At 33.1% G+C, this 26,179-nt stretch overlaps 1 protein-coding gene, 1 long non-coding RNA gene and 1 pseudogene across 3 annotated transcripts; 1 reads left to right on the top strand and 2 right to left on the bottom strand.

Moving 5' to 3' along the window:
- Window positions 1–3,716: 3,716 nt before the first annotated feature.
- On the bottom strand, window positions 3,717–21,052 carry LOC105118512 (uncharacterized). The gene is made up of 3 exons (XR_840961.1): window positions 20,973–21,052; window positions 15,956–15,963; window positions 3,717–3,727 (listed from the first exon to the last, which is right to left on the bottom strand). It is a non-coding gene; the product is annotated as an uncharacterized LOC105118512 (long non-coding RNA).
- LOC105118513 (probable prolyl 4-hydroxylase 10) lies at window positions 17,938–21,360 on the top strand. Of its 2 annotated transcripts, XR_840962.1 has the most exons (9): window positions 17,938–18,245; window positions 18,341–18,425; window positions 18,880–18,977; window positions 19,117–19,214; window positions 19,956–20,085; window positions 20,181–20,368; window positions 20,551–20,639; window positions 21,047–21,105; window positions 21,141–21,360. XR_840962.1 is itself a non-coding variant. In XM_011016478.1 (8 exons), exons 1-7 carry the CDS (start codon window positions 18,043–18,045, stop codon window positions 20,622–20,624), a joined length of 876 nt encoding a protein of 291 aa, XP_011014780.1. In that variant the 5' UTR covers window positions 17,939–18,042; the 3' UTR covers window positions 20,625–20,639; window positions 21,047–21,360. The 2 variants fall into 2 exon arrangements, 1 of the variants encoding a protein (XP_011014780.1); XM_011016478.1 differs by having other exon boundaries at window positions 17,939–18,245; window positions 21,047–21,360.
- A 219-nt stretch (window positions 21,361–21,579) lies between these two features.
- Window positions 21,580–24,633, bottom strand: LOC105118511 (aconitate hydratase, cytoplasmic-like; annotated as a pseudogene).
- Window positions 24,634–26,179: the final 1,546 nt, after the last annotated feature.

Here is a 26,179-nt window from a genome sequence, read left to right as displayed (position 1 = left end):
ATTCATGAAGAAAATGAGAAGATAAACATTAAGATTCATTCATATCTTAAAGAACTCACCTCAACCACCATCATCCTTGATTTAGATCCAAGAAAGAGATTAGCCAACCATGATTATATATAAGAACACTTCAATAAACATGAAATAACTTGAATCAAACTGAAATAATAAGTTTTACAAGCTAAAGAACCGAAATCTATAAAGAAAAACACAACACAATTTCAGTAAAAATTTGAACACAAATCTGATACTAACTTTGGACAGCAATTTAGACCCTCTTAGAAGCCTTTTCTCGAGATGTCTATTGGATACATATTTATAGGAAATTCTGTCACCTTTCCAGATCATTAAAGAACAGCTCATTTGGACACCTGAGTCAAAAGTTATGGGCAAAAACACCAAAAGGTATTCTGAAAAATCAAATCATGACAGCTTTGCAACCACTTTGGTGCACATTTTTCTTCCTCATTTATGAGCTGGCTCTTTCTTCTTTTTGACCCAAAATAATGTAAAAATGTCCCCTCCAGCTTTCCATCCATATGCTTGCCTTCTTCGATTAATGGATTACCCAAAATAAATCAATTGTTATTTATTGTGTGGACATGTAAGATCATGGATTGTGTTTGGGCTGATTTGAAGGTTGATTTGGGGTTGATTTGGGGCTGAATTTAAGCATCAAATAAGTATACAAATGTACCCATTATTTTGGCTAAGATTGACATTGAAACCTTGAGTGTTTAATGGTTGAAGTTTGCACACAATATAAGGCAAGTTTGGGCTTGAAATAGATCATATGATATTCTTTTCTAGAATTGGAATATAATTGATTTTTGGGACAAATTTGGAGCACTTATTTGAACCAAGATTTGCTTCAATCTTCAACTAAATGTCTCTTCAATTCTTTGTTCTGAATTCCAATGTTGAATTTTCTGAATTAATTCATTTAAGCTCCAAAAACCTATTGAAACATTAAAACAAACTTCATTACTAAAAAGCACATCAATTATTATTAAAAAAAAAAAACAATAAATACATATGTAAAATAAGAGACTTAATGACACTTTTGATGCACAATCATCAGCATACCATGGAGAATCAATGTAAGAGACAGTACCTGCACAAAATAAATTTTCATCAGCAAAGAGTTCATTTATTGGAGATTCATCAATTATGGTCTTATCACTTGAAAGACGGGACAAATGATCAGCCACTACATTCTCTACTCCCTTTTTATCTTGAATTTCAAGGTTAAACTCTTGGAGTATGAGGATCCATCGAATCAAATGTAGTTTGGCATCTTATTTTGTGAGCAAGTATTTCAATGTTGCATGATCAGTGAAAACAATAACAAGAGATCCAACTAAATAAGACCTAAACTTGTTTAATGCAAAGATCACAGCAAAGAGTTCTTTTTCAATTGTAGTGTAATTCAATTAAGCATCATTTAAAGTCTTGCTAGCATAATAAATGACATGAGGCTTCTTATTTTTTCTTTGCCCTAAAACAGCCCCTACCGCAAAATCACTAGCATCACATATCAGTTCAAATGGTAAAGACCAATCAGGAGCTTACATGATTGGTGCAGTGATCAACAACCCTTTAAGCTTTTCAAAAGCCTCTTGACATTTTGATGTCCAATCAAATTAGACATCTTGTGACAACAAGTTACACAATGGTTTGGCAATGGTACTAAAAGAATGATTGAATCTTCAATAAAAACAAGTGTGTCCTAAAAAGGATTTCACATCTTTCACAGTCCTAGGGGTAGGTAATTTTTGAATAATTTCAACTTTTGACTTATTTACCTATATCCCTTTTGAAGAGACAATGTGACCTAAGACAATGTCATGTGTCCTAATTGAGTACAAGATTGCTATCTTCACATCTTTCAAGAACTTTTTCTAAATGCATTAAACACAACTCATAAGAATCCCTATAAACTGAAAAATCATCTATGAAAACTTCCAAAAAAATTTCCACCATGTCACTAAAGATACTCATTATACACCTTTGAAAAGTGGTTGGTGCATTAAGCCAAAGGGCATTCTTTTATAAGCATAAGTACCAAAAAGACAAGTAAAAATGGTTTTTTCTTGGTCTTCTAAGGAGATCTTAATTTGATTGTAACCCGAGTATCCATCAAAAAAATAATAAAAAGCTCTTCCAGCTACTCTTTTAAGCACCTGGTCTAAAAATGGAAGTGGAAAATGGTCCTTCTTAGTCACCATGTTCAACTTATGATAATCAATGCACATACGCCATCTAGTTTGGATTCTTGTTGGCACTAGCTCATTATTTTCATTCTTCACTACCGTGACTTCAGATTTTTTAGGGACAACTTGGGTTGGACTAACCCATTTTGACTTTGCAATGGGGTAAATCATACCTACATCAAGTAGCTTTAGCACTTCACCTCTCACTACTTCCTTCATGTTTGAGTTCAATTGTCTTTGCATTTGCCTCACAAATTTAGCCTCTTCTTCAAGATAGATTTTATGTGTATATAAAAGAGGGCTAATTCCTTTCAAGTCAATAATTGTCCACCAAATTGCTTTCTTGTGTTTTCTCACCTCTCAAAAGTTTTTGTTCCTACTCTATGCTAAGTTTTGATGAGATCATATTAGGATATGATTCATTTTCCCCAAGAAATGCATAATTAAGATCACTCAGTAAAGGCTTCCTTTCTGGTTTATAAGGTTGGACAAGAAATGCCTCAACTTTCACTTGGGCTAAAATCAAAGGCTCAAACGATGGGGTCCATTGACTTATTAACATAATAGGCATTAAATCTAGATAATTCCTAAGCTCTTTTACTTCCTTATCATCACATTCTAAAGAATAAAATCTTTCATCATGAATTAAAGTTCTCTCCAATGGATCCTTTATCCACTCTATCTTAGAGTGTTCTTGACAAATTGTTTGGATCAAATCTACCTCTCTAAATCCTCATGTTCATCAATTTGTTTAGAAACATTGAATATGTTCATCTCTATAATCATATTCCCAAAAGACAATTTCATCACCTCATTCCTACAGTTAATTAAGGCATTGGATGTAGCTAGGAAAGGTCTCTCTAAGATGACTGGGATGGGAGCATTAGATCCTTGAATAGGTGCGGTGTCTAACACTACAAAATCAACAAGAAAGTAGAATTTATCTACTTGGACCAACAGATCCTTAACAATACCCCTGGAAATCTTGATTGACCTATCAGTTAATTGAAGGGTGATTCGAGTAGGCTTAATTTCTCCTAAACCTAATTATTCATAAACAAGGCTTGATTTCTCCTAAACCTAATTGTTCGTAAACAGTGTAGGGTATTAAATTCACATCTACTCCTAAATCCAACAAAGCTTGATCTATCTTATGACTGCCAATAATGCATGAAATGGTAGGACAACTAGGATCTTTGTATTTGGGAGGGGTCTTAAACTGGATGATGGCACTAGCATGTTCAGTTAGAAAGGCTCTTTCTTTCACATTCAATCTCTTTTTGACTGTGCATAAATCCTTAAGAAACTTTGCATAAGACGAGACTTGTTTAATTGCATCAAGGAGTGGAATATTGACTTTCACTTGTTTGAACAATTCATAGATTTTTGAGTTCATAAGATTTTCACTTGTTTGAACAATTCATAGATTTTCGAGTTCATAAGATCATGTTTAGGTTTCCCTAACCTTCATAGAAATGGTGCTCTTGGAACAAATTCTAAATCACTCATTTTAACTCTAATTTTTCTTGAATCATCTCCTTTCTCACTCATTTCTCTCTCATTTATCTCGCCTTCCTTTTCATTCAAACTCTCATTTGTCACTTGTGTTTTGATTCCCTCATCACTTTCCCTAGATTTCTCCTCCACAATACCTTTAGGAATCCCAAAACCTATACCTTTATCAACAATCTTTCCACTTTTAAGGGTGGTGATGGCTTAGACTTGTTCATGGTTTGAAGGTTCACTAGGTAAGGATTCACTCATGTGTACTTGACCTCTAGGATTGGGCATTGGTTGAGCTCGGATTTTTCCTTTCTCTTAAATGCTTAGTGATTGAGTCAACTTAGTTAGTTGACTTCGAATATCATCTAAGGTCCTATTGGTTTGGTCTTGAAATTTATAAGCTTGGTTGTTAATTCCTCCTTGTGTTTGCATGAATTATTGAAGAGTATCCTCTAAGGATCTCTTATGAGGTGGTTGATACATGTTATGTGTGGGATCATGAAATGGATGGGGTGGAGGTTGAAATTTTTAAGATACTGAAGAGCCCTCATTTCTCCATCCAAAATTTGGGTAGTTCCTCCATCCAAGATTATAGGTATCAGAGTAGGGATTGCCTACTTGGTTTGAAAAAGGCTTTCTAACATTACTTAAATCAAAAGTTTAGCCATATAGCACTTCCTTGAAGGCTAGAATAGTAGGACATTCAGTTGTCCTATGCCCTTTGCTCTCACACACAACACAACTCTCTTCTTGTTGTTCACTCATGACATGTATTTTTTTAAGCTCAAGAGACTCTACTTTCATAGTCAATTAGGCTAATCTGGCATTGAGGTCATCGGTCTCTTTCAATTGGAACTTACCACTCGAATGAGAAATGGTGTTTCTAGACTCAACATAAAGTGGGAGAGAGATCTCCTATTACTTTTGTGTTTTCAACCAATTGATCAAAAAAATCAAAGGCTTCACTTGGTTCTTTGTTATAAAACTCACCATTACACATGGTTGACACTAGCTTTTTAAAATTTGCGGTAAGAGAGTCATAGAAGAAAATCACTAACCTCCACATCTCAAAACCATGGTGGGGGCATGCATTTAACAAGTCTTTGAACCTTTCCCAAGTTTGGTGAAATGAATCATTTGGACTACAAGAAGAATTCATCATTTGACGTTGTAAGGCTATCGTCCTATGAGTGGGGAAGTATTTTTTAAAAAACTTCAGCTTACATTTCTCTTCATGTACCTATAGGCCTAGGATGTAAGGAGTTTAGCCAAAGTTTGGCTTTATCCTTTAGAGAGAATGGGAACAATTTAAGCCGAACAGTTTCCTCGGTGCATGTTTTATCAATAAAAGTATTACATACCTCTTCAAAGTCCTTAGTGTGTATATATGGATTTTCAGAATCCATACCATGATATGTTGGAAGAAGTTGGAACATGCCCAGTTTCAAATTGAAAGCTTGTTGGTTATGAGACAAGATAATACATGAAAGTGTACTTTGTTTAGTTGGGTGAAGATACTCTCTAAGAGTTCGAAAATTAGGTTGATCATTGAATTGTGAAGGTCCATTACCTTGAACACTCCCTTCACCATCTATATCTTTAACATTAGCCATGATGAAAAAAATAATATAACAATTATATGAATATGAAATGAATGGAAAAAGAAAAAGAAAAAGAAAAAGAAGATTGCAAATAAAAGTAAATAAAACGTAAAAGATAAAGTAATAGCTCAAAAATGAAAATACAATAAATTAAAAAATTCATACTCCAACTGATAAGCAACATTAACAATAATAAACATTAAAAGATAATTATAACAAACATGAATAAAGAGCTGGTAATACCAGCCAAGTGCTTCAAATAATAAATATAAGAAAAATAATCACAACAAAACAATAAAAAGAATAAAATAAACAAGAGGCGATAATACCAACCAAGTACTTAAAAAAAATCACAACAATACAATAAGATAAAATAAAATAAACAAGAGGCAGTAAAACCAATCTTATAATATAAACAATAAATATTATAAATTAATTATAATAAATATCAAAAGAAAAATGGATGACCCAACCAAAATTCAATAATTAGTAGTCTATTCCACAATCCAATATCCGAAAAGTTGAGGTCAATTTTTTTGAGGCGGTAAAACTAGCCAATTGATTTATTTTTTTAATTTTTTAGGCAGTAAAACTAGCCAATTGATTTTTTTATATGATTTTTTTATTTTTTAATAATCAAATCTAAATTTGTTACCCTTTCTTGTTAGCTCTCCCGGCAATGGCATCAAAATTGCTTGATCGCTTTTTATGATCGATTTGTTTTAACGCGCAAGTGCACATGTGTGCAATGTAGCAATTAACTTGGTAAGATCGAGGTTATATCCACAGAGAGTAGATTTGAAAATTAAGCTACGTAACCAAAAAAAAAAACTCAAGAGAAATTAAATTAACAATAACTTGGTTGAAAATAATTAATGGATTTGTTTTCAAAGAGGAAACATGTAAATAGATTTTAAATAACAAGAAAAGGTATCTTAGTCCAAATCAATTTTAATAGTGATGTATTGGTGATTTCTTCAAGAAATATAAAATAACTCAACTTAATATCAACGATGGTGATATTAGATCAGAACATATTACAACGAAGTTTAAAAAGATGAAGATTAATTATTGCGTAAGAATGAACAAATACTTTCATATTAAGTAAGACATTGAATCAAACAATCTGTATACCAAAACTAAAATTTGTGCATCAAAATTCAAGATTATAACGTTACCTAAATGATTTATAAAATTTCCTTGCAATAATAAAACATTCATGAAGAAAATGAGAAGATAAACATTAATATTCATTCATATCTTAAAGAACTCACCTCAACCACCATCATCTTTGATTTGGATCCAAGAAAAAGATTAGCCAACCATGATTATGTACAAAAACACTTTTATAAAATGAAATAACTTGAATCAAACTGAAACAATAAGTTTTACAAACTAAAAAACTAAAATCTACAAAGAAGAACACAACATAATTTCAGTAAAAATTCAGACACAAATATGATGCTAACTTTAGACAGCAATTTAGACCCTCCTAGAGGCCTTTTCTGGATATGTCTATTAGATACATATGTATGGAAAATTCTTACATGTTAGTATAAGTATTAAAGAGTGAACAAGATAACAAATGCAAAACATGTTAATATCAAACATTAAATTCCATATCAAGTTTATACTATACTTATTCTTACACCATTAGTGTAACATTTTCACCTTGACATGATAAACTTAACTAAACATAGTGAAAAAAAGAAAAAGAAATAAACAAAATAAGAACATAAATAAGATAAAAGTTAACTAAATAAGGAAAAGGAATTGAAAGGCATAAACTTGATATTAATGAAAGTAAAACTTAAGAATTACAAAAACACAAAGAGAGAAAGTAAGAGCATGATCTTGATCTGGAGACCAAGATGCCTAAATGCATGGCAAATACCTCCATTCATAGGCGAAAATTAGGAACTATTGATTTGATGACTAATTGATTAGTGGGTGGCCAACTCTTGACTTGGTGACAATCCTTATCTTTTATTGTCTGCCCAAAAAGTCATTGATAATATCAGAATTATAACCACTTGAAAATATGAAAGTTGTAGAAAATTGTCTTAGATTTCTAGGAAAAAAATAGAGGTCATTTGTACTTTTAGAACTCCAGATATAGGTCAAACACTGAACAATGCTCGAGCTACAGTATAAATTCAGACTTCTTTGATGTTGCTACAATATGAACTTAAAAATGACCTTTTTAAATCTTAGGTGATTAGTACTTAAAAGTGCATTTTTATCATGGTTTTATATCATCATTCTACACTTGAAGTATCAATAACTCCTTAACTAAAGCATGTTTTATAATAATATATCTAATAATATAAGATACCTTTAATTTATGGTAAATGTTCATTTTAAATGCAGGCCTATCATATAAATGAAAGGATTGATTGATGACTTTAAGAACTTAAATTGCAAGGGCAAAGAGATGACCAAAATTAGAAAAGAGATGTCGATGCAATCCAAACCGGAACACTATTCGGTAATTGGGTCATATCTGGAGCTATAGATCTCAGATTTAGGTCTACTTTATATGGATGGAAAGGTAAGACATAGGCCTACAACTTTCATATGGAGCCCAAGATCTAAAAAGGTCATTTTCAAGTCCAAATTATTGCAACAACAAAGAAGCCCGAAGCTGTCCTTCAGCGTACTACTACTACTACTATTATTATTATTATAGTTGTTGTTATTATTGTTATTGTTGTTGTTATTATTGCTATTATTGTTGTTTATAATTGTTGTTTATAATTTGTACAATTAACCTCCCTATGGTTCGACCCCGGTCTTGCCGGGATATTTATTACTTCAACACTCCTGCACTTGGGAGAAGACATCAATCTTTTAGTCGTGTCAAGTGTTTTGACGTCGTTGCCGGGGAGGTAAGTTCTTGTATAAATTATAGTAGTTATTTTATTTTCTCTTTTCACTTTTCTTGTATATAACTTTGTTTCTTTTCTCTTGTTTCTTCTTCTTTTGTTTTCTTCTTCCTTTTATTCTATTCCTATACGTGCATGAAAGTGTGGTCACGTACATCAAGTGGTAGACTTTGTAGGGTATTCTCATCATTTTCAGAAAATATGGCCGAAGAAGATAATCAACCACTTTATAATTTTCAAAATTCTCATGGATATGCACCTCCTTATGCTCCACCTTCTAGAAGAAATCTTGAGGAAACATTGCATGCATTCATTGAAAAGCAAGAGACAATCAATACTCAACTTACTCAAAACATGACAGATTTTAAAGATACTCTTGCAAAATTAACATATGCTCTCAGTTTCCAAGAGAAAGGTAAGTTTCCATCTCAACCACAACAAACTCCCAAGGGGCAATATAATGCAAATGCAAGTAGTTCTGGAAGCCAACACATGGATCAAGTCAAATCAGTCACTACTTTGCGCAGTGGTAAGGTTATTGAAAAACCCACTCTTGAATCTTATAAGAAAGATGATGAGTCAATCTCTGAGGGTAAGGAAGGGTTTGAATCTGAAAATTGCAAAGAAAAGACTGGTTCTGCGCCAGCACTTCCATTTCCTCAAGCCATGACCAAACAAAGGAAAGTCAATCACAACTCTGAAATTTTTGAAATTTTCAAGCAGGTAAGGATCAATATACCTTTGCTGGATACTATTAAACAGGTTCTTCCTATGCTAAATTTTTAAAAGATCTATGCACTGTGAAGAGGAAACTGAATGTGAAAAAGAAAGCCTTTGTAGCTGAACAAGTAAGTGCTATTCTTCAAAACAATAATGCTTTGAAATATAAAGACCCTGGTTGTCCTACAATTTCTTGCTTTATTGGAGAACATAAAATTGAAAGAGCTTTACTTGATCTTGGAGCTAATGTGAATTTACTTCCATATTCAGTTTTTTAGAGTCTCAATCTAGGTGAGTTAAAACCAACTTCTATATCTTTTACTTGCTGATAGATCTGTAAAAGTGCCTAGAGGAATAATTAAAGATGTGTTAGTACAAGTTGATAAATTCATTTATCCTGTGGATTTTATTGTCTTGGACACAGAACCTATTGAAGCATGTAATTCATTTCCTATTATTTTAGGACGTCTGTTTCTTGGCACTCTCATAGCCCATACTGTATGGTATAACCGACACTTGAGCTATGAAAAGAACTTGATTTGTTGTTAACATAAGTTATAATCATAAATGCTTGACGAGATTTACAAGTATTAGCATTAATTGAATAAGATAACTAATGTTTAATCGAATAAGATGTACAAGTATTAGCATTAATCGAATAAGATGACTAATGTAATCATGTTAACAATCTATAATTAGATTGGAACCTCCTTTGTGTGTGGTTTCCAAATGAATAATAAGAGTTTATACTATACTTGTTTGACATACCATTAGTGGAACCTCTAACCATGACATTTGTTATTATCATTGTTTAATCGTTACGTTAATATTCCATCTCAAAGTTCTCATCTTCTTCTTTATTATTATTATTATTAGTATTACTACTACTACTACTACTACTACTACTACTACTACTACTACTACTACTACTATTATTATTATTATTATTATTATTATTATTATTATTGCTGTTATTACTATTATTATTGTTGTTGTTGTTATTGTTGTTGTTGTTGTTACTATTGTCGTTTATAGTTTGTACAATTAACCTCTCTGTGGTTCGACCCCGGTCTTGTCGGGTTTTTTATTACTTCGACACTCCTGCACTTGGGAGAAGACATTAATCTTTCAGTCGTGTCAAATCCCATGAATAGAATAGAACAGATATTCAAAATTTATTACATTTGCAAATTTGACTCTTGAAAACATAATAAAGAAACAAACAAGGGAAGCTACACCAATATTATTAGTCAAATCACACTATATTACAGATCAGATACAACATTCATAATCGAGGCAATAGTGCAAGTAAGATAACAATTCCTTGATAATTAGCTCTGGAGTAGGTAATATATAATGCACTTCATCTATGTTAGCCTTGTCAATATTGTTATACTTAACTCTAGGGATCACTATTCCCATCTGATCTTGCAATTGTAACCTTTTATTCAGTTGGATATTGTTATAATCAGGGTAGTTAAGCTAAAAGGGGAGAAAAAGGAATTTAGAAGGAGAGACATCCAACCTCCAATCCTAGTTCATAAGCTTTCTTTGCAACCAAAGCAGATCCAAGCATGACACTAGGGTTTGAGGTATTTGTGCAACTAGTAATAGCAGCTATAACAACATCACCATGTCTCAGTTGGGCTGGAGTCCCGTGAAAATTGAACTCAGCAACCTTGCTTTGAGATTCTTTTGGTATAGCAAATCCCTGTGATGACATGCAAGAAAGGTGAGAGACAGATTGAATGAAACGTCGTGCAAAACGTAAAAGCACTTTTGCAAAGAAACGTCGTGCAAAATGACTAGAAGTCCACTTTTGCAAAGAAGCGTCGTGCAAAACGACTGGATGTCTGTCATCGATGTGCTAGATGGACTTGTAATACACAATGTCGTTCTTTAGGAATGGTATCTATAAACCGTGAAGATAAAATACAATTCATTAAGGATGGCCTGAGTAAGGAGTCTTTAGATAATCTTCTATTGACTCTTGACACACATCCTAGTGGAGATGTGCATCGTGTAATTCATGATTTATGGCCACTATTTCATAAAGAACATGATCGACTTAGTCTTGGAAATCTGATTAAAAAAGACCTTGTTTGCCAGTTTTTAAGAAAACTAGATGGGAAGCCTATCCCCGACCCATAGAGAGCGTTTAAGCCGTTCTTGGACGTAAAACCAAGGGAAGATGTGAGCCACAATCACAACTACCTGTACATACACATGCTTTTTCAAAAGTAAATAAATACATAAATAAAGAGAGAGAGAGAGAGAGAGAGAGAGTGACACTCTAGCTGGCCTACATATAGATGTTATGATTGTCTTTCTAATTTCTCATCTATAAAACCCTCTCTTCCTTCCTTTCATTTCTACTCAACCCATACATTCAACAAATACAGAAGTGTGTAGAAATGGCAAGTTCCTCAAGTCATCATATAAGAAATATTTGTGTTTTCGGTGGATCTAGTCCTGGGAAAGAAAAGGAGTTTTTAGAATCAGCAAATCATCTTGGTCAAGTGCTAGCTGAGAGAAAGATTCATATAGTGTATGGGGGAGGCAGTCTTGGGTTAATGGGAGGTGTGTCAATAGCTGCATTTTTAAGAGGTAGTCAAGTTTTGGGGGTCGTCCCCAAAGCTTTAGCACAAGGGGACATCATTAGAAAAACAATTGGAGAGGAACTTCAGGTCTCCACAATGTCGGCTCGAATGAATGCAATGTTTAACCATGCTGATGTCTTCATTGCTTTACTAGGTGGTCTAGGTACATTGGAAGAGATCTTTCATATTTCCTCTTGGGCTCAACTGCACATTCACCATAAACCCATAGGTTTGTTAAATGTTAATGGTTATTATGATAAGTTGTTGTCTTTCCTTGATCATGTTGTGGAACAAGAATTTCTAACATCTTCTGCACGACAAATCATAATCTCTACTCCTACTGCTGAACAATTAATTGACCAACTACAATCCTTCATTCCTGTAATTGATCCTTCCATGAGTCGCATAAATTGGTCAACTAAGGAAAGCCGTAAAAAGCTTAGATTGGATTTGAGCCTTCATTTGTGAATTTTTGTGTCTTTTGGTTTTATTACTGTGTTTTATTATTTCTTATTTTTGTTTCAGTGTGTTTCAGGTTTGTTAGTGTTTGTTATTTCAGGTGATATCTTCTATACTCTATCTTTCTACCTTTAAACATTGAGGACAATGTCTCGTTTTGGTTGGGGGGAGAGGGCAGTAGTTGATAAAAAAAAATTATTTTTCATTTCATAAAACATGTGCATAATTGTTGTTACTAGGATGGTAGAGTAAAGGAGCAATTGTTGTTACTAGGATGGCAGAGTAAAGGAGTTCTTTTGTTAAAGTGACTCTTGAGACGCATCTTAGTAACCATTCTTAACAAGGTCTATTATAATACTTCTTGAAATATTCAGGTTTGCAAACTCTCACATTGTTATCACTCAATTCTGCTCATATACTGATTAAACATGTATTCTTAAACCTTAATTTACACACATACACTTTAACATATGATTGTAGGTTGCATATTGGATTATTACATTATTTATGTTCTCACATTTTAACATATGATTGTGGGTTGCATATTGGATTATTACATTATTTATGTTCTTTTGTTAAAGGTAACAACTAACGGAAAGAGATTGTATATAATTTAAAAAAATAAAAATAAAAATAAAAATAAAAAAACGTCATGCAAAACGTTAGTATGTTGGCCATATCTGGAGTTCTAGAAGTCCAAATGAGCTGAAATGTTTACACAAGAAAGCTGAGACAATTGCCTACAACTTTCATGTTTTCAAGTGGCTCTAATTTTGACGTTATTAATAACGTTTTGGGCAGACAAGAGAAGATAAGGATTGTCACCAAGTCAAGAGTTGGCCACCCACTCATCAATTAATCATCAAATCAATAGTTCCCAATTTTGGCCTATAAAAGGAGGCATTTACCATGCATTTAGGCATCTTGGTCTCCAGATCAAGATCATGCTCTTGCTTTCTCTCTTTGTATTTTTTGTAATGTTTATGCTTTGCTTTCATTAATATTAAGTTTATGCCTTTCATTTCCTTTCATTTACTTAACTAACTTTTATCTTATTTATGTTCTTATTTTGTTTATTTATTTTTCTTTCTTTCATTATGTCTAACTAAGTTTATTATGTCAAGGTGAAAAGGTTACACTAATGGTGTAAGAATAAGTATAGTGTAAACTTAAAATGGACTTTAATGTTTGATACTAACATGTTTTGTATTTGTTATCTTGTTCACTCTTTAATACTTTGCTTGTTAAATGACTAATCTTGATTTATGTTGTATAACACTTGGTACAACAAATGCTTGGCACTTTTATAGCCCATACTGTATGGTATAACCGACACCTGAGCTATGAAAGGAACTTGGCGAGATTTACAAGTACTAGCTTTTATCGAATAAGATGACTAATGTAATCATGTTAACAATCTATAATTAGATTGGAACCTCCTTTGTGTGTGGTTTCCAATTGAATAATAAGAGTTTATACTATACTTGTTTGATATACCATTAGTGGAACCTCTAACCTTGACATTTGTTATTATCATTGCTTAATCCTTACATTAATATTTCATCTCTAAGTTCTCATCATCATCATCATCTTCTTCTTCTCTGGTTATCAATGATGTTTGGGCAGACAAGAGAAGATAAGGATTGTCACCAAGTCAAGAGTTGGTCAACCACTCATCAATTAGTCATCAAATCAATAGTTCCTAATTTTGGCCTATAAAAGGAGGCATTTGCCATACATTTAGGCATCTTGGTGTCCAGATCAAGATCATGCTCTTCCCTTCTCTCTTTGTATTTTTTGTAATGTTTATGCTTTGCTTTCATTAATATTAAGTTTATGCCTTTCATTTCCTTTCCTTTACTTAGTTAACTTTTATGTTCTTATTTTGTTTATCTATTTTGCTTTCTTTCATTATGTCTAGCTAAGTTAGTTATGTCAAGGTGAAAAGGTTACACTAATGGTGTAAGAATAAGTATAATGTAAACTTAATATGGACTTTAATGTTTGATACTAACATGTTTTGTATTTGTTATCTTGTTCACTCTTTAATACTTTGCTTGTTAAATGACTAATCTTGATTTATGTTGTATAACACTTGGTACAACAAATGCTTGGCACTTTCATAGCCCATAATGTATGGTATAACCGACACCTGAGCTATGAAAAGAACTTGATTTGTTGTTAACATAAGTTATAATCATGAATGCTTGACGAGATTTACAAGTATTAGCATTAATTGAATAAGATGACTAATGTAATCATGTTAACAATATATAATCTGATTGGAACCTTCTTTGTGTGTGGTTTCCAATTCAATAATAAGAGTTTATACTATACTTGTTTGACATACCATTAGTGGAACCTCTAACCTTGACATTTGTTATTATCATTGTTTAATCCTTACGTTAATCTTTCCATCTCAAAGTTCTCATCAACTTCTTCGTTTTCTTCTTTTTCTATTATTATTATTATTATTAGTACTACTACTACTACTACTACTACTACTACTACTACTACTATTATTATAGTTGTTGTTATTGTTATTGTTGTTGTTATTATTGCTATTATTGTTGTTTATAATTTATACAATTAACCTCCCTGTGGTTCGACCCCGGTCTTGTCGGGATATTTATTACTTCGACACTCCTGCACTTGGGAGAAGACATCAATTTTTTAGTCGTGTCATTAGGCTCCCATGAAAGTTGTAGGTCTATGTCTTATCTTTCCATCCATATAAAATGGATCTAAATTCGAGATCTACAGCTCCAAATATGACCCAATTACCAAATAGTGTTCTGATTTGTACTGCACCAACATCTTTTTTCTAATATTGGTCATCTCTTTCTCCTTTCAATTTCAGTTCTTAAACTCATCAATCAATCCTTTTATTATGTGATAGGCCTACATTTAAAATGAACATTTACCACAAATTAAAGGTATCTTGTATTATTAGATATATTATTAAAAAAATGCTTTAGTTATGGAGTTATTGATACTTCAAGTATATAATGATGATATAAAACCTTGATAAAAATTGAACTTTTAAGTACTAATCAACAAGAAAAATAATAATAAAAAATATATATATTTTCAAAAAAAATAAATCATACTTTCATATATATATATATACAAAAAAAAAATTAAATATATATATTAGCACGCATTTTGGCTTTAATAACCGGTTTATTAAAGTCACGAGAACTAAGCTAGTATTTTAAAAACTCCAAAAAAAATTATTTTTTTCTTTTAACATCTAGGGTTATAATCTTATACGTAAAATGTATTCCGAGTATTAAAAGTTTTTTGTGGATGTTAAAACAGTTAGGTTTTACCCAATAAGATAAGGATTTTTTTATCGAAGAGGACTTTTCTTAAATCATAGACGGACTAAAAACTAAAAAGGACGACAAGACCTTAGATTTTATCAAACAATTAAATAATACAGCTTACCTTAGGTAGGGCATATTTGGAGTGTTAAAACCTTCCTTTTACACAACCAGTCCCCGTACTCGATCTCTAAAATCAGTTCAAATTCCTAATAACCAAAATACTAGATGGCGACTCCTATTTCATTTTTCCACTAATAAAAGACAAGAATTTCTTGTCTCCACACATTTGCCATAATATATAGATTTTGAGGAGGAATGTTTTCGTTGCAACGCCGCACATATGCGACACTGTCTTAATAAAAGTTTTAGTAAATTATTTCAACTTTGTAAAAAAAAATAAAGAGGTCATTTGGGCTTCTAAAACTCGAGATATACATTGAACAGTGTCTGGGCTATAAAACATATTTTAACTTCTCTATTGTTGTTACAATTTGAACTTAAAAACATTCTTTGTTAATCTTGGACTTATATAAAAGTTTTAGGTCTATGTCTTAACTTTCTATTCATATAAAGCAAACCCAAATTCAAGTTCTACAACTCCAAATATGACCCAATGTCTGAACAATATCATAGTTTGGATTAAACTAGCATCTCTTTTCTAGATTTAGCCCTCTCTTTACCTTTTAAATATCAGTAGTTAAACTCATTAATTAATCCCTTAATTTATGTGATAAACATGCATTTAAGATTAGCATTTACCATAAATTAAAGGTATCATATATTATTAGATATGTTATTATAAAACATGCTCTAATTAAAAAGTTATTAATACTTCAAGTGCAAAATGATAATATAAAACCTTTAATAAAAATACACTTTTAAGTATTAATCAACTAATTATTAATATAAACCATGCTTAGTATTAAATATAGTTTTCTATTTATCACCTTCTTTCATCTTGCTATAATGGTACCCACTTTTCAAAATCAATTTTAGAAAAAATATATGATCCATGTAACTCATTTAGCATGTCATCAAGCCTAGGGATTTGATGTATATGCTTTATTGTTATGTTGTTGATGGCTCAATAATCAACATACGTCCTTTATGTTTCATCTTTTCTAGGCATAAGTAATAATGGCATAAGATTAGCATTTTGTATCCTTTTATCATCAGCTTATCAACTTTCATTTAAAGCCCATTTGTCTACTCGAGATTACTTCTATAAGTTAGTTAGCTAGGAATCGCAACTCTTGATATAAGGTCAATTTGATGTTCTATTCCCTTTAATGGTGGTAAATCGCTATGAATATTTTCAGGAAATACATCATCTAACTACTATGATAAAAAAAATAGTCACACTAGGAACAACATAATCAAGAATGTTAGCATTAAAGTAAGCATCCTTATACATAAGTAAAATCATTCGCTTGTTAATATAAATTGTAAATTTAAACTCACCCTCTCTTATATAAATATTTGGTTATTTCCTTAATTGTTCCATACAATGATCATCACTCATACTTATTTTCTTCACTCCTCAAGTTTTACTTCTACTTTCAACTTGTTTAGTTATTGATTTAAAATTAGTCGAATTTAATGGTCTTCTTTCACCATTGTCCTCACATGAATTTTTACTTTTCTCGACCTCACATTCCTTTTTCAGCTAAATTCTTCGCAATCCTCATTATAATATTCACAATCAATTTCAATATCCTCAATACTATTAAAACATTAAAATCAATTCAATTTAATCTCTCACACTACATGTGTATTTAAGAACGCGGTGCAAACTGTGTTCCCTTAAATTTAGAAATTTTTTTACTTAAAATAATTTTTTTGTTTCAAATCATTTTAACGTTTTAATGTCAAAAATAATTTTTAAAAAATAAAAAAAATATTTTGATGTATTTCTAAATAAAAATTACTTTGAATCGTCATCTTTACTACAATCCTAAACACATATCATTTCAACATAAAACCATAGTAAGTAAATTTTAGCAATCCACATTTCATCATACATGATCAATCTTAAGCATTTAAAATACTATAACCAATACATCAAATTTCCAAACTCCATCAAATTACCTAATCATGGCTGACCACTTAAGGTTTTAATTTTCTAAAAGCCGGTTTTCAATTTCTCGCATTCAATCTTATTCATGTCTTCACAACTTCAATTTGCTATAAATCTACATAATTTGATATTTTTATTAAAGTTTATATAACAATTAATTGATAACAGAATCTATTATCATAACCACATGATCCAATTTTGGAAGCTTTTTCAACCAATTATAAGAATTCTCCACTTTCTCTTCCAATTTGCATACTTAAATAAAATATAAAAAATAAAAAATAAATATTATACCTTTTCTTTTTAAAATATAAAAATTTATTCCAAAATTATTTATTTTTATTTTATATTAATTTAATTAAAGATGTTTTTGTTTTTATTATTTTTATCGTGGACGTAACCAAAAGATACTTTAAAGATTTTTTCTTTTAATTTTCAAATATTTAAGCTTTTTCTTTTTTAAATACAAGGAGCTTAAGTGTAAAGTGCATGGACAACAAACAGAGGAGAGTCAGCGTCTCTCAAAACGGCGTCTCTTCTCTTATTAAAAATTAAGAGAAAGAAAAGACAAGATCAGAAAAGACTATCAAATATTAAATTAGACTGCTGCCATTTCTCTCACCGATCTGTGTCCCGATTCCGACTTTTCACGAAAATGGCGAAAGCGAGATACTCACGAATTACAGCACGAAAATCACCGTCATCGACACTTACACTAACTCTTCTATTAACGTTAACTTTCGTGATTTTAATTCTTCTCGCTCTTGGAATTCTCTCGATTCCGAGCACTTCTTCTTCTGATTCGTCGCGTAAAGCTAACGATCTCAGCTCCATCGCTCATAATAGCAAAATTCACGAGTGAGATTGATTGTCGTGTTTTTGTTGATTAGTGTTTGGTTTGAGATTGGATGACATGGTCGTAATTATCTTGATTGGTTTCATTGTTTTTGTAGGAGTGGAGATGATGAAGGCAAAGCAGAGCAATGGGTAGAGGTTGTCTCGTGGGAGCCGCGTGCTTTTATTTATCATAATTTTTTGGTCAGTTTTTTTATAGAGATTTTGAATTGGATTTAATTTGATGTTTATATTTGTTTAACTGAGTATTATTTTTAATTGTAATTAGTAAAATAATAATTGATTGTATTTACTTTGATGCTCTTTGGGGATTTCTTTTTTATTTTTGAATTATTATTTGATTTATCTTAGTTTTGTATTTAGTGATTAAAAAAAGATTTAATTAATAATGCAATGTGATCTCTGTAACATTTATACATGATAGTGTTTTTTAGGATTTTTCTCCCTTATTTGATGTTTAATTTTTCATATTTTCTTATTTAATGGTTTGTTTTTTTGGAGAGATAGTCACTCTTTCAATGACAGAAGCTGAATATGTTGCTGTTTCTGGAATGCTATAAATTAGTAGCATTTTTCGCGTAAGAAATTTTGCTTTAATTGAATAATTAACCAATTAGTTTGTTGCTTGTTTGGACAGACCAAAGCGGAATGTGATTACTTAATCAATCTTGCAAAGCCACATATGCAAAAGTCGATGGTTGTTGACAGTTCATCGGGGAAGAGTAAAGATAGTAGGTGGGTTTTTCTTTCTTTAAATTGTACACTCTTGTTCTTGAATTTTGTGGATGGATGTTCTTGTTGCTCTTCTTTCAATTAGTTTGCTTGTATACTTTGTTGATATTAATTGGAATTAATGATGCTTTTTGATATGTAGAGTGCGTACGAGTTCTGGAACATTTCTACCGAGAGGTCGTGACAAAATCATTAGAGATATTGAGAAAAGAATTGCTGATTTTAGCTTTATTCCTGCAGGTATGTTGTTTGAGCTTCATTTATTTGGAAGGACCACTGAAAGAATGAGATAGAATATCAGCATCAGTGAAATTTTGTTTGGTTTTCTGTTTTTTTTTTAATATCAAATAGACGACTGGAAATTTAATTTACTTTGAAGGCATGGTTGCCACCATAAGCACAGGTTTCCATAATTTTGAACTTCATATCCTGACGCATCCCTATAACTAATTATTGCATTGCTTCATTGCCTTCACATCTTTGTTATTCATTCATGTGTTTGCAGAAGTGAACCATGATTGGCTGATACATTGTTTCTGGTGCTTCTGTAGTGGAATCTATATCAACTTTGTTATACTACCACATCTATAAATCCACTTGACTACCACAATGTGCAATCAGCCAAAGCATCATCAGTTCCCACTAAGCACCTCCACTTTTCTTATTTGGTGCCAGAGATAGTAGTTATTAGTTATTTGGGACTAGTTTTGTAGCACCTCCACCACCTCAAGCATCACAAAATCAAGAAAAGTCATTGTATAACAAAAAAATTGTACTTTACAAATTTAAGTTAACCAAAGCTAACTAGGTTTAATCCAAATTCTTGGGTCCATCATGGTTAACTTCAACCTAATGCATCTTTAAGGAAAAAGAAAAGTATACAATTTTGGAAAGAAGAGAACGTGTTCAAAGGAAACACCACCTAGTAACTTGCCTTTCAGTTTGATTCGTCACCTGTTACCAAGCTGACATGGTGTGCAGAGCATGGCGAAGGGCTTCAAATTCTCCACTATGAAGTTGGGCAGAAGTATGAGCCTCACTTTGACTACCTTATGGATGATTATAACACCGAAAATGGGGGTCAACGCATAGCCACTGTTCTCATGTACCTGTAAGTGAGATCTATTTGCTAGTAGAATTTCTTTGAATTCCAGCGCATCCTGCATTTGTTCCTTTGTAATACTTCTCTTTCACTATTCTACACAGCTCAGATGTTGAAGAAGGGGGCGAGACTGTGTTTCCTTCTGCCAAGGGGAACATTAGTTCAGTGCCTTGGTGGAACGAGTTATCTGAATGTGGAAAGGGGGGGCTCTCTGTTAAACCAAAGATGGGTGATGCATTGCTGTTCTGGAGTATGAAACCTGATGCCTCTCTAGATCCATCAAGTTTGCATGGTTAGTTACTGTCAACCAGCTAATCGCCTTGAACATGTTTAGTTCAGGTTTTAGTATAAACAAGCTCACAGTACCTCATCATTTCAAGAGGGCATACCTACATGTGGTTATAATTTGATATTGCAGGTTTTTATGATATCAATCTTTAAATAATTCATGTGGTGGATTGTTCTTCCAAGCAGGTGGTTGTCCTGTGATTCGAGGTAATAAGTGGTCATCAACAAAATGGATGCGTGTGAATGAGTACAAGGTCTGAAATACTATCATGAAGGTACTTAATTGTAGCCAAAAGAGACTATTGACAACGTCATTTGTGAAGATATTCCTTAGTGACTGGTATTGGTTGTTAACAGTTGCTCTTGTTTTGGTTCGTAATAATATCCTCTGGTGGCAATGGCATTTATTAACAGACTATTATTTAACTACTGAAAACAGTTTGTTGATCTACACAGTGAAGCTTCTGTGCGTTTCCTTTTCTTTTTGGGTGGTAGCTGGGTAGGCATGTGATCAGCTCACAAATTGTTCTTGTTAAGCTCCAAATTTTCTGCCACAATATTAGCCTGGTTCTGCATGATATGTCTCGTGTAATAAAATAACATGTGACTAACAAAACAAAATTGCACATGCATGATGAAATCGTTATTTTCTCCCTAACATTACCACTTCTCCTTCGTGCAGGTGACCACATCGTATTCCTGTAATTTGCGCTTCCCAATATAGATGCTCAAACGCTGCTGACGGTTTTTACTTGAAGATGCAATCTTTGTATATAACCAACACTTTCTTGCCGTAAATTTTGATAATTTCCACCGTTGGGGCATGGTACCCCATGCTCTCAGGAGTCTGATAAAATTAGTCCGAAATTTTTTTGTTCTAGCAGAGTGAGTTTCCTTCACATTTTCAGTTGCTGTTAGAAAGACGCCCTAATTTATTTATTTATTAGAACTAAAATAGATGCATTCATTATTCGATACCTTGTAAAGTTCTGTGGATTATGTGCATCTCCCCGTTATTTGACAATCTCTGATTTAAACCAGAATGTCTTGACTGGATTGATCCAGCACTCAGGTAACCGGGATTTGTCAAGAGCCTCCACAATTTTTTTTTTAAACGACAAGCATGGCAACGCATCATCAAGTATCAGGGATTTGTTTGTATTCATATGGTCATAATTGTCTTGGGACACTTTTTAACCAGTAGACATCCTTTCGTGGCTAAGATCATTTTGGATTTCTTCAGAGATTAAAAAGTTCCATCAAAATCTTGTGTATAATAATAACACCTTTTAACCCTGGGAGTCGAGCTTAGGTTGGTTTCTTCACTCCAGGGTCAGGCCACTGAGATATAGAGGACGTTGTGTCCTCCCATGCCTGACAAATTTAATGCATCCTTGAGGGCAACAAATGGATACTGTGAAAACCAAAACAAGAGGCGTGCACTTGAAACAGAACAGGAAAAATACTACTCGGTTCTGACTTATTAATGACATAACCGGCTCAGCACTAGAAACGAGATTATATCTTGTGCTACCACTATCTTTTATTACTGGTTTGTTTGCAGCTGATTCAATGTTTGGTGTGAATCAGGTTTCTGATGACATAGTGCAGAATGCCTACATGATCAAAATAAGCCAGTTCCACCTGCACGCAAGTGGCTAAACTTAGGGCCGCATTAGCATACCAAGTAATCAAAGCATTCATGAAATAAGAAGATTTTGTTTTGGGGTGAAATGCCAGGTCGAGTTTCCACCACCATCACCTACCTCTATCAAAACGCAAGGTACATGTAAATTGCTGCTTGCCATTGTCTGTCACCACTGTAACATCTTGACCTGGTCTAATCTCACTCACGTTGCTAGGAAGATCAAGGCTGTAGCGCTCATGCCCAGTTAAGCCAGGTGTCTCAGCATCCTCCCCGGACTTGAAACAAAGTGGAATGATACCCATTCCCACCAAGTTACTGCGATGAATTCGCTCAAAGCTCTTGGCTATCACTGCTTTCACACCCTGGTCCCATAACAATTAAAGGGGTTACTTTTTGCAAAAGCTTAAAAAGACTCTGGAAAATTAGACGGGTTTCAGAAGCTGGCAGAGACTCACCAGTAGCATTGGACCCTTGGCAGCCCAATCACGAGAACTTCCACTCCCATGCTCAGCACCAGCCAAAAACTGTATCATGTCCCTCACTCTTGTACCTCTGTTGACAAATGCAATAAAACCAGCAAGAGCATCATTATGGCCCCAACACAAGAAACGTGATGCTTGTTTATGATTTCTTTATAAAGTTGTTTCAGTACTTAAGAACCCAAACTCTAAAGCACCACATCCAAGCAATATGAAACTAGCAACTGAAGACATCTATGTGATTAAAATTTATGGATATACTGGTTACTACCACAGTAGAGTGTAGACTTAACCCAGAACAGTACTGTTTTGAACTGTGGCTACCTATTATAGTTTAACTTCATTGTTTTGCTAATTACAGCCTTCTATTCTTATGGCCTTAACCACCAATAAAGCTTAAGGTTAATGAATAACCTAGGATATTTTTCCTCCCGGCTTTTTTCAGTCAAAACATAAGGCAGGACTTGACTTCATAGTACATGAAGTCTATGGAGTAACTTGAAAGAAATTACCATGGCAACATCAAACACAGATAGTTTCTCTCTAGTGGGAAAATGAATTGTTTTAGGCCCAACTTCTCCTCCCAACAGTTTGTTGACAATCCGAATGTTAGCAAATGTGCCCCTTCCCATCACGTCGTCATTACCACGACGACTTCCATATGAGTTGAAGTCCCTTCTATCAACCCCTCGTTCCATAAGGTATCTAGCAGCAGGACTGTCCTTGTGGATGCTGCCAGCTAGTGAAATGTGATCAGTTGTAATACTGTCCCCGAAGTTGAGTAAGCAGTAAGCATCCTTCACACCATGTGGTCCTGGAGAAGACATAGTCATGCTTTTGAAATATGGTGGCTCATGTATGTAAGTTGATTTGGGGTCCCAACCATACAGAGTGCCCGAAGGAATGGATAATTGATTCCACATGGGATTTGCCTTGGTAATTGCCTGATATGTAGCCTTAAACATATCAGGTAGCACACTTGAATTGGCAACCTGCAGGTCATTCAAGCATCGGAAACAATGAGATATCTGGTCTATAGTCTAATCAGACAATTCAAAATCAAACTATGGGAAGCTGCTGCTTACTTGAGCAACTTCATCATTAGAGGGCCAGATATCCCCGAAAAATATCTTCTTTCCATCTTTTCCTACACCAATTGGCTCTGGTTCAAAATCAATATCCACCTGCAGTATTGTCCCCTCACGAGAGACATTGTCCAGAGTACATAAATCAACAACCAGAAAAGGAATGTGGTACCCACATGGTATGAGGAATAGAAAGTATACAATGTAATATATTGGGTCCAGAATGATTTTAAGAACATATAGTATATAATTTGAGTACCGTTCCAGCAAGTGCATAGGCTACCACAAGTGGAGGCGAAGCAAGATAATTAGCTCTTGTTAAAGGATGGACACGACCCTCAAAATTCCTATTCCCAGACAACACAGCAGCAGCCACTAAATCTGTATATGAGTACAAAATCAAAATCATCAGCTAGAGAGATTCTTAAGAGGAATATCAGGAAAAGAACTGCGTTTAGAAAGAATTACCATTTTCAGTGATAGCTGATGCCACAGCTTCATCTATATCTCCAGAATTCCCAATGCAAGTGGTGCATCCATAACCAACAATATGAAACCCTAGCTGATTCAGATATTTCTGCAAGCCACTGCAGAGGAAGTGCCAAAATCAGAAATGTACTGCCATAGCTGCATGAAGTTTTCAAGACATGCGATCATAGTTTTAATTGATACCTCTTTTCCATGTATTTGGTTACAACCCCAGAACCTGGAGCAAGACTTGTCTTAATCCATGGTTTCACCTGATAAGAGAATGAACTTATAAATCCAATCACATTCCGTTAGCTCATCAAATTGATGTGATATGATCTTCTACCATGATCATATACTTAGAAATCAACCAGGGCATTTTCCAATTCAAGCTTCACATGCCATTAATCTGGAAAATCTAAAAAAGCTAAAGGATAAAGTTTAGCCTCTCTAACGTTACTGGTATTCAGCTGGAGGAAAGGCATGCAGGATACTAGCATAATCCTTTAAGTTTTTTTAAGCTAACAGTTTAAACCAGCATTACAAGGGAGTCTAGCATCCTGAAGCTTTTGGAATCCTGATTAGTACTTAAAAGTCTATTTTTATCATAGTTTTACATCATCATTTTACACTTGAAGTATCAATAACTCATTAACTAAAGCATGTTTTATAATAAAATATCTAATAATATAAGATACCTTTAATTTGTGGTAAATGTTCATTTTAAATGCAGGCTTATCATATAAATGAAAGGATTAATTGATGACTTTAAGAACTTAAATTGGAAGGGCAAAAAGATGACCAAAATTAGAAAAGAGATGTTGGTGCAATCCAAACCGGAACACTATTCGGTAATTGGGTCATATCTGGAGCTATAGATCTCATATTTGGGTCTACGCTATAGATCTCAGATTTAGGTTTACTTTATATGGATGGAAAGGTAAGACATAGGCCTACAACTTTCATATGGAGCCCAAGATCTAAAAAGATCATTTTCAAGTCCAAATTGTTGCAACAACAAAGAAGCCCGAATCTGTCCTCCAGCCCGAGCACTATTCAGTATTTTCGCCATATCTGGAGTTCTAGAAGTCAAAATGAGCTGAATGTTTTTACACAAGAAAGATGAGACAATTGCCTACAACTTTCATGTTTTCAAGTGGCTCTATCATGTTTGCAACTGGCTCCAATTTTGACGTTATCAATGACGTTTTGGGCAGACAAGAGAAGATAAGGATTGTCACCAAGTCAAGAGTTGGCCACCCACTCATCAATTAGTCATCAAATCAATAGTTCCCAATTTTGGCCTATAAAAAGAGGCATTTGCCATGTATTTAGGCATCTTGGTTTCCAGATCAAGATCATGCTCTTGCTTTCTCTCTTTGTATTTTTTGTAATGCTTATGCTTTGCTTTCATTAATATCAAGTTTATGCCTTTCATTTCCTTTCCTTTACTTAGTTAACCTTTATCTTATTTATGTTCTTGTTTTGTTTATTTATTTTTCTTTCTTTATTATGTTTAGCTAAGTTTATTATGTCAAGGTGAAAAGGTTACACTAATGGTGTAAGAATAAGTATAGTGTAAACTTAATATCGACTTTAATGTTTGATACTAACATGTTTTGTATTTGTTATCTTGTTCGCTCTTTAATACTTTGCTTGTTAAATGACTAATCTTGATTTATATGGTATAACACTTGGTACAACAAATACTTAGCACTCTCATAGCCCATACTGTATGGGATAACCAACACCTGAGCTATGAAAGGAACTTGATTGGTTGTTAACATAAGTTATAATCATGAATGCTTGACGAGATTTACAAGTATTAGCATTAATCGAATAAGATGACTAATGTAATCATGTTAACAATCTATAATTAGATTGGAACCTCCTTTGTGTGTGGTTTCCAATTGAATAATAAGAGTTTATACTATACTTGTTTGACATACCATTAGTGGAACCTCTAACCTTGATATTTGTTATTATCATTGTTTAATCGTTACGTTAATATTCCATCTCAAATTTCTCATCTTCTTCTTCTTTATTATTATTATTATTAGTAGTAGTATTACTACTACTACTACTACTACTACTACTACTATTATTATTATTATTATTATTATTATTATTATTGC

Source organism: Populus euphratica, unplaced genomic scaffold, assembly GCF_000495115.2.
Source record: "Populus euphratica unplaced genomic scaffold, PopEup_1.0 scaffold2031.1, whole genome shotgun sequence".
NCBI lineage: Eukaryota > Viridiplantae > Streptophyta > Magnoliopsida > Malpighiales > Salicaceae > Populus > Populus euphratica.
This window is presented reverse-complemented; position numbering and strand designations above follow the sequence as displayed.

What these genes read in the sequence shown, in the direction of transcription:
- LOC105118513 (XM_011016478.1), top strand. Translation starts at nt 18,043, where the DNA reads ATGGCGAAAGCGAGATACTCACGAATTACAGCACGAAAATCACCGTCA. An exon ending in GGGAAGAGTAAAGATAGTAG is followed by an intron (nt 18,978 to 19,116) that starts GTGGGTTTTTCT and finishes TTTGATATGTAG; the next exon opens with AGTGCGTACGAGTTCTGGAA. An exon ending in AGATCCATCAAGTTTGCATG is followed by an intron (nt 20,369 to 20,550) that starts GTTAGTTACTGT and finishes TCTTCCAAGCAG; the next exon opens with GTGGTTGTCCTGTGATTCGA.